This window comes from Serinus canaria, chromosome 1A, assembly GCF_022539315.1.
Source record: "Serinus canaria isolate serCan28SL12 chromosome 1A, serCan2020, whole genome shotgun sequence".
In the NCBI taxonomy this organism is placed as follows: domain Eukaryota; kingdom Metazoa; phylum Chordata; class Aves; order Passeriformes; family Fringillidae; genus Serinus; species Serinus canaria.
Window position 1 is genome coordinate 37,182,359 of NC_066314.1, and position 14,508 is coordinate 37,196,866.

Sequence of the window (14,508 nt, forward strand, 5' to 3'; positions counted from 1 at the left end):
GCTCTAGGCCAGTGTTAGTAACTGTGGTGCTGTTGCTCCCTTGGCAAGCACCACTTCCCCACAACACAAGCCTGTAGAGAAGCAGCTGTCTGTCCAGGCTCCCTGCAGCTTCAGGATGAAGATCTGGCTCCTTCCAGTGGCATTTTATTGCTATTGCACAAGAGTGAAGCCAGTAAATAAAACAAGATGATTAAACTGTAAAGCAAATCAGTAGGATTCTTTTCAAAGTATGAACAAGTGAATTTATTCTATAAAGTGTTGGATTTTTATCTGGGCCAATATACAAATTACTCAGTAAACCTTATACATACACACACAGATACACATTCAAAGAACCTTATACTGTTACCTTCCATCTGGCACAGAAACATCAAAAGTATTGCTCATGTGCCATTGGTGAGTATTGGTCTAAAACATATGTGTTAAATAAATTCTGAGTTGGAGTTTGGGAAGAAATGAGTAGAAAGGGAGCACAGTAAGCCAGTACTAATGTTACTTCAGTCACTCGATCACAAACTGCAAGTGGAACTTGGAAATATAAAACAGCCCCCTTAAAGTTGGGTAAGTCATCTAAAGCTTGCCAGTGATTGTTCAAAAGTATTGTTTCTACCAATTTTCTTAGCTGGGATTAGTGGAGTTTTGTTTAATTGTGTTTTTATCTGTAAACCTCTGAGTAGTGTTGATGGATACACGCTGCTATTTACAAAATAGAATTGTACTACAGGGATTCTGACATTTTGGTTAATTGGCATGTATCCCTCTAAGTGGTTTCTATTCCTTAACTCATAATTGTTCTCATTTGCTCAGTGGGATTCAGAAACAGGGTTGGTGGAATGTCATTTAATACTCATTTCATTTTGTTAAATAAAGTGCATTGGTTTCCATCTTGCCTATAAATTAAGTCATTTAAATTTCATTTTCTGGCTATATATTTTTAATTGTGTAAATATTTTTCTTTCTCATGTAATTTGCTTAATGTTACAAAATGTGCCACCCCCAGACCCTAGATTTACTTCATAGCAAATGAATTGCAGAGTATTTTCTATAGCCAATTAAATCAAGACATAAATCAAATGGTTGATCTGTCTCTTATGGCAGTCTAAATGTGAACTATTGTTTTCAAAGTTAGGCTTTTTACTTGCTAAGTGGAGGACTGAAACTAATAAATTATTCTTCTGCATCCCAGAGGCATATCCTTCAACAAGAAAATATTTAAAAGGTCAGATCCTGCCTTCCAGTTGAGATTTCCTTAATGTATAGGCAGTGGGAAGGAGAAAGGCATCTCTTTGTAATCTGATTTCCTCACCCTAATCTAACAGTAATCAATGTGTTGCCCAGCTTCTCTTTATAAATACAAACTGCTTCAGGGGCACTCTAACACATGCTTTGCTACCCACAATTTATTAGCCAAGAACAGCTAAGTCGAAATAAAGTTGTGGTCGTGCCCTCTCCTCTGGCAAATCCTCTTCACAGGGACTCTGGGACTGTTACTCAGGCTCTGCTGGGTGTTCAGCATCCAGGCTAGGCCACACACTGGACAACCTCCCAGGAAATAGATATACAGCATTTACAGCTCATTTTGTAACATACTGGGCAACAACAGAAACAACTCATCAATCTCATCTTTTTCAAAGGCAATTTGAAAAAGTGTCCATGGGTGAAAAGTTCTAAGTGTTATCAACTATCAGTTGTTTCCAATGGAAACATTTTAAGTAGAGTGAAAACATTACACTAGAAGTCACATAACCCTTTTATAAAGTTAACAGTGCCATATTTCCATTTTGGCTGACTGTTAATATTCTAGTCTTGGGGCTATTTAATAGTTTCATTTTCCTTTACTCTATTTTTCATAAAGAAAAATAATTATGAAATGTGCTGTTATAATCCAAACATAGAATAAGGGACAGTCTCTCTCTGCTCTGCTGAGAAGTAGCATTGTGCATTGCTGTGGAATATTGCAACCCAGGTACATTGCTAGCAGCTTTTTTTTTTTTTTTTTTTTTAAGATAAATTTTCCTTTCATTTGTCTAAGTATTATTTGCTACAAAATAAACACTTAAGAAAAATGTGTGAGAAGCTTGCTCTTGCCTACAGATTCCTTTTGGGAAGTGGAGTTGTTAGAAAGCCTCCCCAGCCCCAAAGGTGCTTATGATAGTGAGCATTGGAGGACAACATTTCAAGTCTGCCATGCAAATGAATGGGGATACAATTGTCTTTGTTTGTCTTTGCAGAATATTTTAAAGGACAAGTGATAAAAGCTGGATTCTGTCTGTTCATTCCACATATCTTTTTCATTTAGTGGAAGAATATTTAAATATTTTTGAAAATTAACCTCTGCTCCTAAATGGCATGGTCTGTCAAGGTCTTATTGTACCTCAGTTGGCAGCAAGTGCTGTTCTCCCTGAGCTGCAGCTCTGGTACATAAGGGAGGGACAGAGGTATGTGGAAAGCCATCTTCTCAACAGCAACAGGGGATGATTTCAAGAGCTGAGAGTCGACATTCTGTAGCAAACAAAAAAACAAACAGAAATTCAGGAAGGATCCAAATTCTTGTAATATGCTATATAAAAGTACCTTTATATACTATATAAAAGTACCTGATAAAATAGCTCACAAAAGAAGTTATTTTCCACTCAGAATATATGAAATATAGTCCCAGCTGCTTGCCCTTGAGTGAGCTACATCAAAAAGCAGAACCCTATGCCTCAGTTTCCTCATATCTACAGAAATAATAAATAGAAGGAGTGATCTCATTTATGCCTGGAAAGCATGCTGAGCTGGTCTAGTGAGAGACACTGATGAAGTGTCATGCATTATTATTGCATTAGGCTGACTGCACTTTTGAAACCCATCTGACATTTCCCACTTGGCCTCGATGGTGGGCGGTAATGTTTCTGTATTAAAGAGGATGCTTTATATCACTGCCTGATGTACATTACATGGTTCCTGATTAAACATTTTCTAAAAAGGCAGTAACCTGTGAGATCCTCTCCCTTTCTCACTTCATTAAGCTACCATGCTACAAAGTGTTCTGCTTCATTACAGATCCTGCCAAGCAGCTCTACTGTGCTCCTTGTAGCTACATGTGAAGTATCGAGGTGAAGTTCATAACTATATTTGGGTATCAGGGTTTATTTCCTCTACTCTGTTGAAGGGGAGCATGACAAGCAGCTGAGGAATGCTAGGGGAAACCGTCATTAGCATGAGCAGCCTGTGCCAGGGCTCGGGCTGCCCTGCTGAATCCCGTTTGTGCTGTGAGCACTTAAATCACCAGGCTCTGGCATGGGGCTGGGACCACACAAACACAGGAGGGTCAGATCTGCTCCGTTAGCGCGCTCCTGAGAGCGGCGCTGCGCACGGCAGACAGCGGCTGTCACCGGTAACAGGGGCTGTCCCTTGTGCTGCCAGCTGTCACAGGTGACAGTGTCTGTCCCCTGCACTGCCGGGTGTCACAGGTGACAGTGTCTGTCCCCTGTGCTGCCGGCTGTCACAGGTAACAGCGGCTGTCCCCTATGCTGCCAGCTGTCACAGGTAACAGTGTCTGTCCCCTATGCTCCCAGCTGTCACAGGTAACAGTGGCTGTCCCCTATGCTCCCAGCTGTCACAGGTTACAGTGGCTGTCCCCTATGCTGCCAGCTGTCACAGGTTACAGTGGCTGTCCCCTGTGCTGCCAGCTGTCACAGGTGACAGGGGCTGTCCCCTGCACTGCCAGCTGTCACAGGTAACAGTGTCTGTCCCCTGCGCTCCCAGCTGTCACAGGTAACAGCGTCTGTCCCCTGTGCTCCCAGCTGTCACAGGTAACAGTGGCTGTCCCCTATGCTCCCAGCTGTCACAGGTGACAGCGGCTGTGCCCTGCGCTGCCGGCTGTGCTGGAGTGAGCTGTCCCGGTCGGCCGTGCCCGAGGGGCGGCGGGCAGGAATTGAGTCAGTCCGCAGCCCGGCGCGGTGCGTGGCTGTGGCTCGGGGTTACTGGAGCAGTGGAGAGCGGAGGAAGTGTTGCAACAGCTCACACTCATGTCTGTGCTTCTCTCTGAAACAGCCTCGTTACAGAACACTCTAAGATAAGAGGATTTGGGGAAGCATTGCTGCCGAATTAGTGCAAGATGTGGTGGCCTATCGCTAGCTCTGAGAAGAGGGAGAGCATGCACAGCTACTCCTCAGAGCTGCTCTGCACCCAGTGGAAGGGAAGCACTCATGAAAAGGAGACTTGCATGAAGTTACTGATTTTTGATCTGTTCTGAGTTTTCTCCCGTGATTACTGAGTGTTGTGAATGATGAAGCACACCGGAGCTTTATATTTTCCCAAGGATTTAAAGATAAAACTTATGAGGTGCATTGATACTTGAAAACTGTGAAGGGGAGAGTATTTCTCATTACTTTTACATGAGAGAATTTAGTGTAAAAAGATTATAGTGGCATGTGTGCATTCTTAGAATTTCATGTGTCTCTCTTCATGCTTTTCATTTTTTTACAAGACTCCTGACCGACTGGGTCCCAGAAGAATGACATGAATGAGAAAGGCATCCTAGGGGGAAGGGGTTGGAAACAGAAGCAAGTGGAAAGAGAGGAAATAAAGTATGACATTCCACTGCCAATTGGGTGTTGGTTTGCTATATTGTCTCCACCAATAAATCTCTGCCTTCTTGATTTTTTTGTAATACATCTGAAGTGAAAAATCTTCTCTTTGAACACAGGCTCCTCCCAGTACTGTTTTTGTACCATTGCATGACTATTAAATGCTGACCATCAGAAAAATTTTGGTGTGATGTGGATAATCAGCCTTTCTTACAAAATGCTGTTTGCATTCTTTATGCTTATCACTTTTAAATTAATGAAAAAAGAAAATTATGAAGGGGTGGATGGATCAGTGAAGTCCATTCTTTGAATACTAGACACTTGCAAAGCAGCTGCTATGTTGAAATTTCCTTGTCTGCTGAGAGGGAGAATAGTTCAAATTGTAGTCAGAATTAGGACTGATACACCCAATTCTGTGAGGGTGTGACAAATGAAAAAGGAAATGCCTGGTATTTTTATTTGTAATATAAAACTAACCTATAATAATACTAGTGGTATTAAATTTTGTATGTTCCAGTGGATCAGTTTCATTGGAATACAGAAAATAGTTCTGCTTATATTAATAGAGAGTATTTTTGAAACACTACTTAAAAAGTATGACTGAAGTTGAAATACTAGTAGTAGGGAATATATGATGCTATGGGTGTGGTATGTGTCTTTTATCATCATGGTTTCATATTATTTTAAATATGTGTTCATACAATATTTATGGGGACTCCATATGATTATATGGCTGAAGAAGCACTTTCTTAGCTACATTTTGCTTTAAAAACCAAATAAATTAATGGAGTCTTTTATGTTACTCGGCTGTAACAGAAAAAAAAAAGAATATCAATCAGTCAAAACACTGATTTCAGTCAGTGAAAGCAGAGGAGATTCAAGTGGACTCCTGGGTGCAGCAGGGAGATTCAGGGTCCCATTCAGCAGCAGCATCCTTTGACTTTCAGAGAGCTGAATGCACTTCTACAGTTTAATTCTGTGGAGTTATTTGAAGTTCTAAAGCTGTCAAGAAATCTATGAAAAATCAGCTGGTGATCCTCCTGCAAGAATTTGGGAAGAAATAGCGTAGACCAAACACGTTCTATTATTCTCTCTTTTAATAATGAGGGAGAAAATCTGTGGCTCTGTGCTCAGGTAGCAAACAAGTCCTTAGCAGGTGAGCATGGACTAAGTGGTGATATTTTTGTGGGGTGGAAAGCAGATAATTGTTCTCTGAGTTAGGCTCTGGACTGGGAATTGCATCTGTTTTCCCACCCTGGCTCTCCCACAGATTTCCTTGATGAAATAAGCAAGTTGTTAATGGCTTTGGCCTCTGTTTTTCTCTTCACAAAATGGGATTCTGACCCCTTCCTCTCCCAAGGGCCTGTGAGGTTAAATAAAAGGATGTTTATAAAGTAAGCTTATGGTTTTGGGTTTTTTTTTTTTATGAAAAAGGTGCAGTTTCAACATTTTCAAACAATATTCTCTGCAGAGGAAGGCTCTTGGTTATTACATTTACTCACATGGTGGTGCTATCATACATATGTGCTTTCTCTTAATGTTATCATCCCACAGCAGTGGGAGGCTTGGGAGGTTTTGTACAAGTCCTCTTTTCTGGAATGAGGAAAGAGGTCACAGACACCCTGCAAAAGGGAGCCAGGGCTGGCTGCCAAAGGCCACAGATACCCTCCTGTTGTGTGACACCCCCTGCCAACCTCCACTTCTATAAGCTCCTTCTCTATGCTGGGACACCCCAGTAAGGTGTGAGATGCTCTTGGGGTGACTCCTCCTTCAGTGCAGAGGGGAAGGTGTCCCACTTATCCCACCCTAAATAAGCCTGGCTCTGCTTGTGTGTGTGCTGTAGGTGCTACCAAATGCTCTGTGTGCATACACACCTAGTGAAACGCCTCCAACCTCTCTCTTCATGCCCCTCTCCTCCCTTATTTTGCGGGATGTAATTCAGCTGGTCCTTTTCAACCTTTTGTTTACAACTGCCATTTTTGTGCTGCCAGTTGCTATGTATTTGGTGCTGCTCAGTCTCACTGTTCCTCCCTCCTCTTTAGGCAAAGAAAGGGCACAGCATATCTCCAGAATACATGTGCTCTAATGCCAGTGACACAACTACTGTGCATCTGGTGCTCTCAGTCTCCTCTGGGCACATTGGAGCGCTTTGCACTGTAGGCAAGGGGTAAATGACCTGTCCCTGGGCAGTGGGACACAGTGATTGCTGCATAAAGTGTTACAGAAGCGTCACCAGGTGCAGAAACACCAGTGACAACCCAATTAATCCTTACTCAAACACAGGCACATGTCTCTTCTATCACTTTCTCTTAGGCAGCCCCAAAGTATGAATGCTGTTGGCAGGGCATGTGTGGAGGTAGAAATGTGGTGGGAGGTGGAGTTTTGGTAGATGTGATTGATTTACGACAGGAGTTTCCTTTACAGTCATAAGGGGAATTTTGCTTGGTCACAGCAAGTTTGAACCCTCTTGAAACAGCCTGAATCATTTGAAGCTAAAATAAATCAGAGAATGGCAGGGGGAGGGGCATGACCGTTAGGGAGAAAAAAAAGTCAAAAAACACATTAAAATTGTTTCCCTTAGTGCTGACTTCTTAAATGGGAATGTGTTCCAGAATAGTTCTGCTATGTAAGCCAACATTTGTTTTAAGACTTTTTATTGTCTTTTTTCCTCTCTTCCCCTTGCCCTCCCTCTCTGCTCTGCAGATTTACACAGACTGGGCTAACCACTACCTAGCAAAATCTGGCCACAAGCGGTTGATCAAGGATTTGCAACAGGACATTGCAGATGGAGTTCTGCTAGCAGAAATCATCCAGATCATCGGTAAGACCAGGGCTGAGGGAAGCACTGTGAGCTGACTCCTTGCGTGGGGGAATATATAATTCAAGTTGAATGTATTTAACAATAAGATGGACCCTGAATAATACAATTTGACTGGGTCCATATGTCTCTGATATTTGTGTGGTTCATCCTTGTCTTAATTAAAAAATATGTTTATGTGAGCATGTTTGGAAGTGTCTGTTTAACCATACTTTAAATGGCCAGAACTGTATCTTACACACTTTGAATTGTCAGAAATGAATGCTCCATTAAACCATATGTCTCCCATGTGTGCATTTTGTTAGCTGGAGTGGCTCATACTTTCTGGGATGCCTTGAAACTGTATCCTGACCCTGCAAAGACAATTGTGGAAGATTTCATGTCAGCAGTTATTTTGCAGGGGCTGAAGAATTAGCAGCGACCTCCTTCGCACTTCCCCCTTTGCATGATTTGGCATATGGAAGCAACTGCTGCTAACAAGAGTGTTGTTACTGTACGACTGAGCTTTACTTAGAAAAGAGCTCTCTGTCAACAAAACCCTCTGCATTTTATTGCTGTGCCTTTTCTGCTTTTCTTCAGGGGTTTTTCCTGTGTTGATTTTTAGGTTTTTGGGTTTGAGTTTTATTCTCTCTTTTTTTTTTTTTTTTTTTTTTTTTTTTACCAGGGGTTGGAAAGGAAACTTTTATCTCATTGTTTACTTTTGCTTTTCCCCTCACTGTTTTTGTTTAGCAAATGAAAAGGTTGAAGATATCAATGGCTGTCCACGGAGCCAGTCTCAAATGGTAAGAATAAAATATATTTTTAGTTTGTGTTGGCACCACTCCACCTTCCTAAAATGCTTTTTATTAAGGATTTATATAAAATAATAATATTCTGTTCCATTTTTACCATAAAGTCCTAATTCTCATACAGGTTCCTGATACCTATTTTCCACACATGCCTAATGCTTTTAATTTTGTTTCTCTGCTAACTTTGGATCTTGAGATAACCTGTCAGCAAAACTTCATCACTTCTAATTAATCCAGAATTGCCTTATCAGACCTGTTCTTCTGTGGATCCAAATAATTTCATTTAGCTTCATTCTAAGGACAGTGAATCCAAGAGTAAATTATTAAGTGGAGTCTTTCTGTCTGGAAAACTGGTTTGAAAAACAACACTTGCCAAATTATTTTTAAAATATAAATAGCCTTTTGAATTGTCCACTGTGAAGTCCAGTTTGGTGAACTGACTCCAAGGCTTTCAGAAATAGCACTTTAGTCATATAGCTCTCTGAGCTATAGCTGGCAGCTGTCTAAGGACTTTTTAATACACTCAGACAAGAAGCATTTAGTGACTGTGATTCATATGGAGTCCTATTAATATTTTACTGTGTTTATGGCTAGTCAGCTACATTTAATAAGAAGGAACCTCCTTAGAATACTGTGAAAGTGAGAGACACAAAATCTGAGCCTTAGTAAAATCACCATGCATTTATTGAATCGTTTGCAATCCAAGTCATGTTCTCCCATGCTGAGATCTTTGCCTTTCTGTTCACATTCAAATAAGATATAAATAAGGTGCGTAATTGTGTAGCTGGCAAGGATTTTGGTGTATAGTGATTTGGTTGAACTTGCATAATAGTAAACTGCTGAAACTGGGTTTAAAAATGGAAATGAAACAGAAAAGTGCATTTTCTCAGTGCATTTTTAAAGGTGGAAGGTGTTTGCAGCTTTTTTCTGCAAAGTGTCAAAAGGGAAGGGGAAAATTTTTGAGTACTAGTGTCGTGAATAACGGGGTCTTTTGCTTCTTATTGTTCAAAAAATGTGCAGGTTTAGAATAAGTTTTTTCTCTGACTTTCAGGCTATTTGAAACAGTCCATAGAAAGAATACACACAATTTTCCTAATAATAGTTGTTATTTTAATTACTCATATTACAGCAGCACCTAGTGGCCCTGGCTGAGAACTTTGGGAACTCCAGCGTGGAACTCTAATATTACACACACCGATCAAGAGATAATCACTCTCTACTTCAATCATGTTAAAACTTGCCATTCCAGGCAGGCAAGACAAACAAGGAGGCACAAAAGCACAGGGAAAGGGTGTCATTTTCCAAGGTTATGTAAATGGTTAGTGGCCATCTAGGGCTGCTTAGGGACCCACCACTCTGTTGTCTATCGAGCTTCCTTTCCATGACAGAGAGATGAGCTGCAGAGAGAACTATCTACTCTAGCAATGTTTGCATCTCCAGAACAACCTTGGTGTATGTTCCCTGTTGCATTTTTATGTGGAAAAGGGATTCTTGATTTCATCTCTAGTTCCATGCAGCTGTGGAGGAAACGTGGTCAGTGCATGCCCATGCTGCAGTGGTACGTGTGGCTCTCCTTGTGTCCGTCTTTCTCCTCCCATAAGCCCATGCCACAGCTCAGCCAGGCCAAAGAACATGTCCCAGGTGCTCTGGGTGTCAAACCAGGTGCTTTCAAAGCTGCTGTGCATAGCCATGCTTCAGTGTTTGCACAGTGACTAAAGTGTCACATTTAGCCACTTTAACTTCATTGCAATGTATTTATTTATCTGTCCTTTGACGGATCTCTTTACTGAGTTGTTTTACCTCTATAGACTGATCAGATTATTCTCCTGACTTTTCACATTCCAGTTCTATACTGCTGATTTCTTAACTGAGTTAGGAAATTTAAAATGTACTGAAGTTAAAATCATTTAAACTTGTCAGTTTTTCTCTCAGAGAGCCCAGGTTTTGAGCCTCTTCTCCATTTGTAGCCTTTGGGCTCTGCACTGGTTTAACCTAGCCAAAGGCACAATTTTACCATATTTTCAGGTAATTTTCCTCAGCAGTGCTCAATTTTGCTACCCTGCTCAGTGAATTGTAAGGCATTTCTCTTCTCCTTATAGCAGTGGACTCTTGAGGTGTTTGTGATATGCAGGGGAGAAAAAAATACAACAGGGGTCAAAACTAGTTTACATGATGTATGTTTGTCATGCACCAGTATCTAGCAATATGTCCTGTCAGTACATGCTAGAACATCAGCCATCAAACCAGCAACAGTCAAATACTCCAATAACATTTGTTAGCCTTCATTCACTGCTTTAATTAAAAACTTTCTAGTTAATAAATCTCAAGAATCCCACTACCCTCTTCTTGAACATATGTTTTCATAATCCTTGCTCTCATAACTTGCAATTAAAGGGAAATGTTTCCCTATTCATCTGCCATTTTATACCCTTTCCAGGAGGCCTTTGATACGCATTTTCAGGAGGTCTAAGATATTTTATTATTAGCTTTAAAAAAGCTAGGGAGCACTGACATGGATTTTCTGCTGTTGGAAATTCTTGATACTCTCTGTGGATGATATTGATACCACCTCATAATTAATCACTACCAATATTCCCAAAGTCTGTTCCACTCATCATTTGATTGTCCTCTTGCCAATGGCATCATCTTTCAAGTGAATGATGCCAATGGCATAATCTTTCAATTGAGGCATCTCAATTCAGCTGTTACTGAATTTAAATTGTAAACATATTTTAAATGCATATAAAATGCTTAGTTTTTCTTTAGTTAGTTTTATTGCAATGTCTTGTGCACTATGCTCATTTTGGCATTGATGTATAAATACTTACAGACAAATTAAATTGACTCCATAGGTCCAAGTTCATAACAACTAAAAACCAGTGAAGCCCAGCAGCACACAGCTTCTGCATAGTTAGCTTTACCAGAATTCATTATCTTCACCCATTTGATGTTGCACACAGAACCTGAGTATCTGAGATGTACTGGGGGATAAACTACTTCATATTCAAATCTCAGAAGCTTTAAATAAATCAAGTTAGTAAGAAAATTGGGGAGGTTTGCTTGTTTGCTGGGTCAGTCTACTGTGGAGAAAAGATTTTAGCATTTCTTATGCATTGTTTTCATAACTATAATGAGGCTTTAAAGCTCTGTGTATTACAGCATATGTCTGTCCAGAGTGTCATGTAGGGTCTTGCCTATTTTTTCCTTACTGACATGCTTCCATAAGAGCAATACAGAACTTCTATTTTTCTATCATCTCTTTGAATCCCTTCAATGGAAAATAATGCCACATGAATTTTTATCTTTTCCTTGTATGAATTATTCCATAAGTTTGTCAATTAAGGATATTTCATATCATCTTTATTTTAAAAAGATGCTATGAAATTTAACAGGATTTCAAGGGTTTACTTTTTGATAAAATCTAAAGATAATTCCTTTCTGCTTCTTTATAACCCATTTGTTTCTTTAATTTCTGTTTTAAGTTTCCCCATCATTAGAGAAAATTAGATAGCCTTCTGAGTAGAAAATACATTATAAAGCTTTTATCTAATTGTTCAGAGAGAAAGCTTTCAGGTTTGGGTTTATTTTCCTCCTGAACAAATGATATATATAATGGAAAATCTCCAGTGTTTCAGCTTTTAACACATCACATCAAACATACAATAAATCTGAATGAACTGAAAATCCTTTAATGGTGAGATTTTCAGTTTTGTCCCTAGTGTCTTTTAAAAAACTCATGTTTCTGTTCTTTCCTCACATAGTTTACAGCATAAATTGTAAAATAAATTCAAAGTTAACAAAAATTTTTAGTTTATTGCACTTCAAGTTAATTTTCCCTTCAGAGATCAATGTTGCCTTAATAGGTGTTTTTGAGGATTAGCTGCTGCTACTTTCCACAAGAAATATCTCTGCCAATACCCATCTAGGTACAAAAGCATCCTTAATTTTTGTTGGTATCAGGGGCTTTCTCATAGTTAGATAGTGCTGGAGAGACCTTTCTTACTAAAGACTTTCCTAGTGTTTTTGTATGCACTTCATGAAGACTGTTTTTTATTTTGTCAGCCTGATCTTTGGCACACTTTTCTACCAGTTTATACAACCAGAGGTATGCATCAAAGATAATTTTATGATTTAGAATATAGATGTGCTGCAGTCCCACAGAGAAAGTTGAGTTCACTAAAAATAGAGGTCATGTTCATCCTGGAAATCAAGGAGCAGAGAAAAGGTGTTGGAGCCATAGAACAGTACCACATTGATAAGAATCTTCAGTAAAAAGCTTTAGTTATCAGAGCTAGCACCAATTTTGGGTGACCAGCAGCATATCTGATATAGGTGGGAATTAGTGTGACTATGTTTAGAACTAATAAGATAATTTCTGCAACATAGTTCTTGATTTCATTAATAAGAGGTTAATAATATTAAAATGTAATGCCAAAAATATTGCTTTATTTTATGAGAATGAAGAAAAGTTGTGTACGTTAACAAGAGGAAGGTAACAAGAGTGGGTGAATCAGTCTCTGCTTAGCCAGGGAGCTTTTTCTGTGACAGAGAAAGTTAAAGTGTGTGAAGCCTAAAGACAGACACAGAATGCTGTGTGTATGCTGGTAGACATTGCTTTGTAATTTATTGTGCTAGATGTGCTCTGTAGTGCTCCTGTAGTCCCGCAGAAGCCCATGGTGGCTCCATCTCTGCTGATAGGCTTGGGTTGTCCTCTGAAGGAGGACAAGGTTGCAAGAGGATGGGGTTCATGCAGATCTCTTCTTTACAAGGAATCAGGCTGTGAACAGGATAAATGGGTATGTGCCATGTGTCCTTCAGGCTTCCTCTGGCACGGATGTGCTGGGCAGCACTGTGAGGTAGCACCCGTCCATGTCCAGCAATGTCAGTATCCAGGGATGGGAACATCAGCATGATCCTGTGTCTAAAAATTGTTCATGGAAAACAGGATAATTGTGTATAAAGAATTGGTTTCTACTAAAGAGGGTTCTACTAAGGTTCATGAATTCCATGTGAAAATGTGTGTGCTATGGTTGTGTGTAGCTCTTTGAGGAACAGGAAGCCTGAAAATGTCATCCCTATGCTCACTGTCAAGTGGGCCCACATGTGAGCTCTTCCTGCCCGCACAGTTTTGAACTGCATAAGAATTTCCTGGCTTTGCTAGGGCAGTTGTTAGTGAGATTGGCTGTATGGATTCAAGATATACTTTCTGTGCTTTGGAGCAGCTTCAGGTGAGCCTTCCACGCAACAGATTGAAATATACAAAGAAATTTGGCTGAGTGAAGAAATATGGTCCCTTGGGAAGCTGGGAATTCAATCTGAGTTTTGAAAACTAACCCCAGCTCCTTGAACATGTGGGCCAGTTTCTTCCTGCAGTTTCACCTATAGGACTCCTTTTGACATCTGTATGACCCCCTTTTTTTTAAATTCAGACCATGTTGACTATACTTTTGTGCAGCCTCAAGCCAGATTGTTGTCCAGCTGGGAATGACATGAGGACATTTTGCCCTCAGTGTAGATGAGCCTGTCCCCAAAAGTTAGCAAGCTCCCATTAATTGCATTACTTCCTTGGACTTTTTAATTGGTGGCAGAAGCATTATGATCCCCATTCCCTGGGAAAATTAGGTCATGGTAGTACACATCTTGTGTGTTCTTTGGTGTCCTGCCTCACAAGGATTTACTTACCTGTTAATTACATGTTTCTGAATTCAGCTCTTGTGGTTTGGCAGAATTAAGTCTCATGCAATAAAAATTTTATGGGGGCAGCTGTTTTATGGGTTAAATACACATTAGAGCCGCAGTGGTGACAAACACTTCTTTTCACAATCTGTTCTCTCCTGTCTTGCAACACTGGCAGCTCTGTGTGGAAGAGCAGACAAGGCTGATATAGCTCCATTATGAAAGGATATGAGCAGATGTTTTTCTGTGAGGGAAATGACACTCCTCAACCTGATTCATATTCAGATTTCCCATTTTCAAGTATATATTTTTGCTTAACTAGCTGTGCTTTGTGAGTTTCTTCACTAGGTAGGTGATTTACATTAAACTTTTAACCTTTCTGGGATTCCCAGAACCCAAGGGCCCAATACTGTCACAGCCAGGAGCATGTCCTAACTAGCCTTCTGAAGGTCCTTTCTTAGACAAGTCCTCTCATTTCCTGGGTAGGTTCAGGGTGTGAGCTTCTTTTTAGGAATTAATCCCATTCCCACATCCTTCCCCAGTGATTGTCCTCAGCTGTTTGAGGGAAGACTTTCCCTCAAACAGATGTTTGACACATCCAGACACTTGCAATCCACTGTTCAGTGTGTAATGCACAAGATGGCTTCAGAGC

General features: G+C 40.2%; 1 protein-coding gene across 6 annotated transcripts in view; it reads left to right on the top strand.

Moving 5' to 3' along the window:
* The window catches only part of NAV3 (neuron navigator 3), a 512,047-nt gene that overhangs the window by 322,440 nt on the left and 175,099 nt on the right, over positions 1-14,508 (top strand). For all 6 annotated transcript variants that reach the window (XM_050987333.1, XM_050987322.1, XM_030237841.2 and 3 more), the window contains 2 exons: positions 7,278-7,395; positions 8,122-8,174. In XM_050987333.1, the coding sequence (XP_050843290.1) occupies positions 7,278-7,395; positions 8,122-8,174 (171 nt within the window). The remainder of the gene's footprint in view (positions 1-7,277; positions 7,396-8,121; positions 8,175-14,508) is intronic.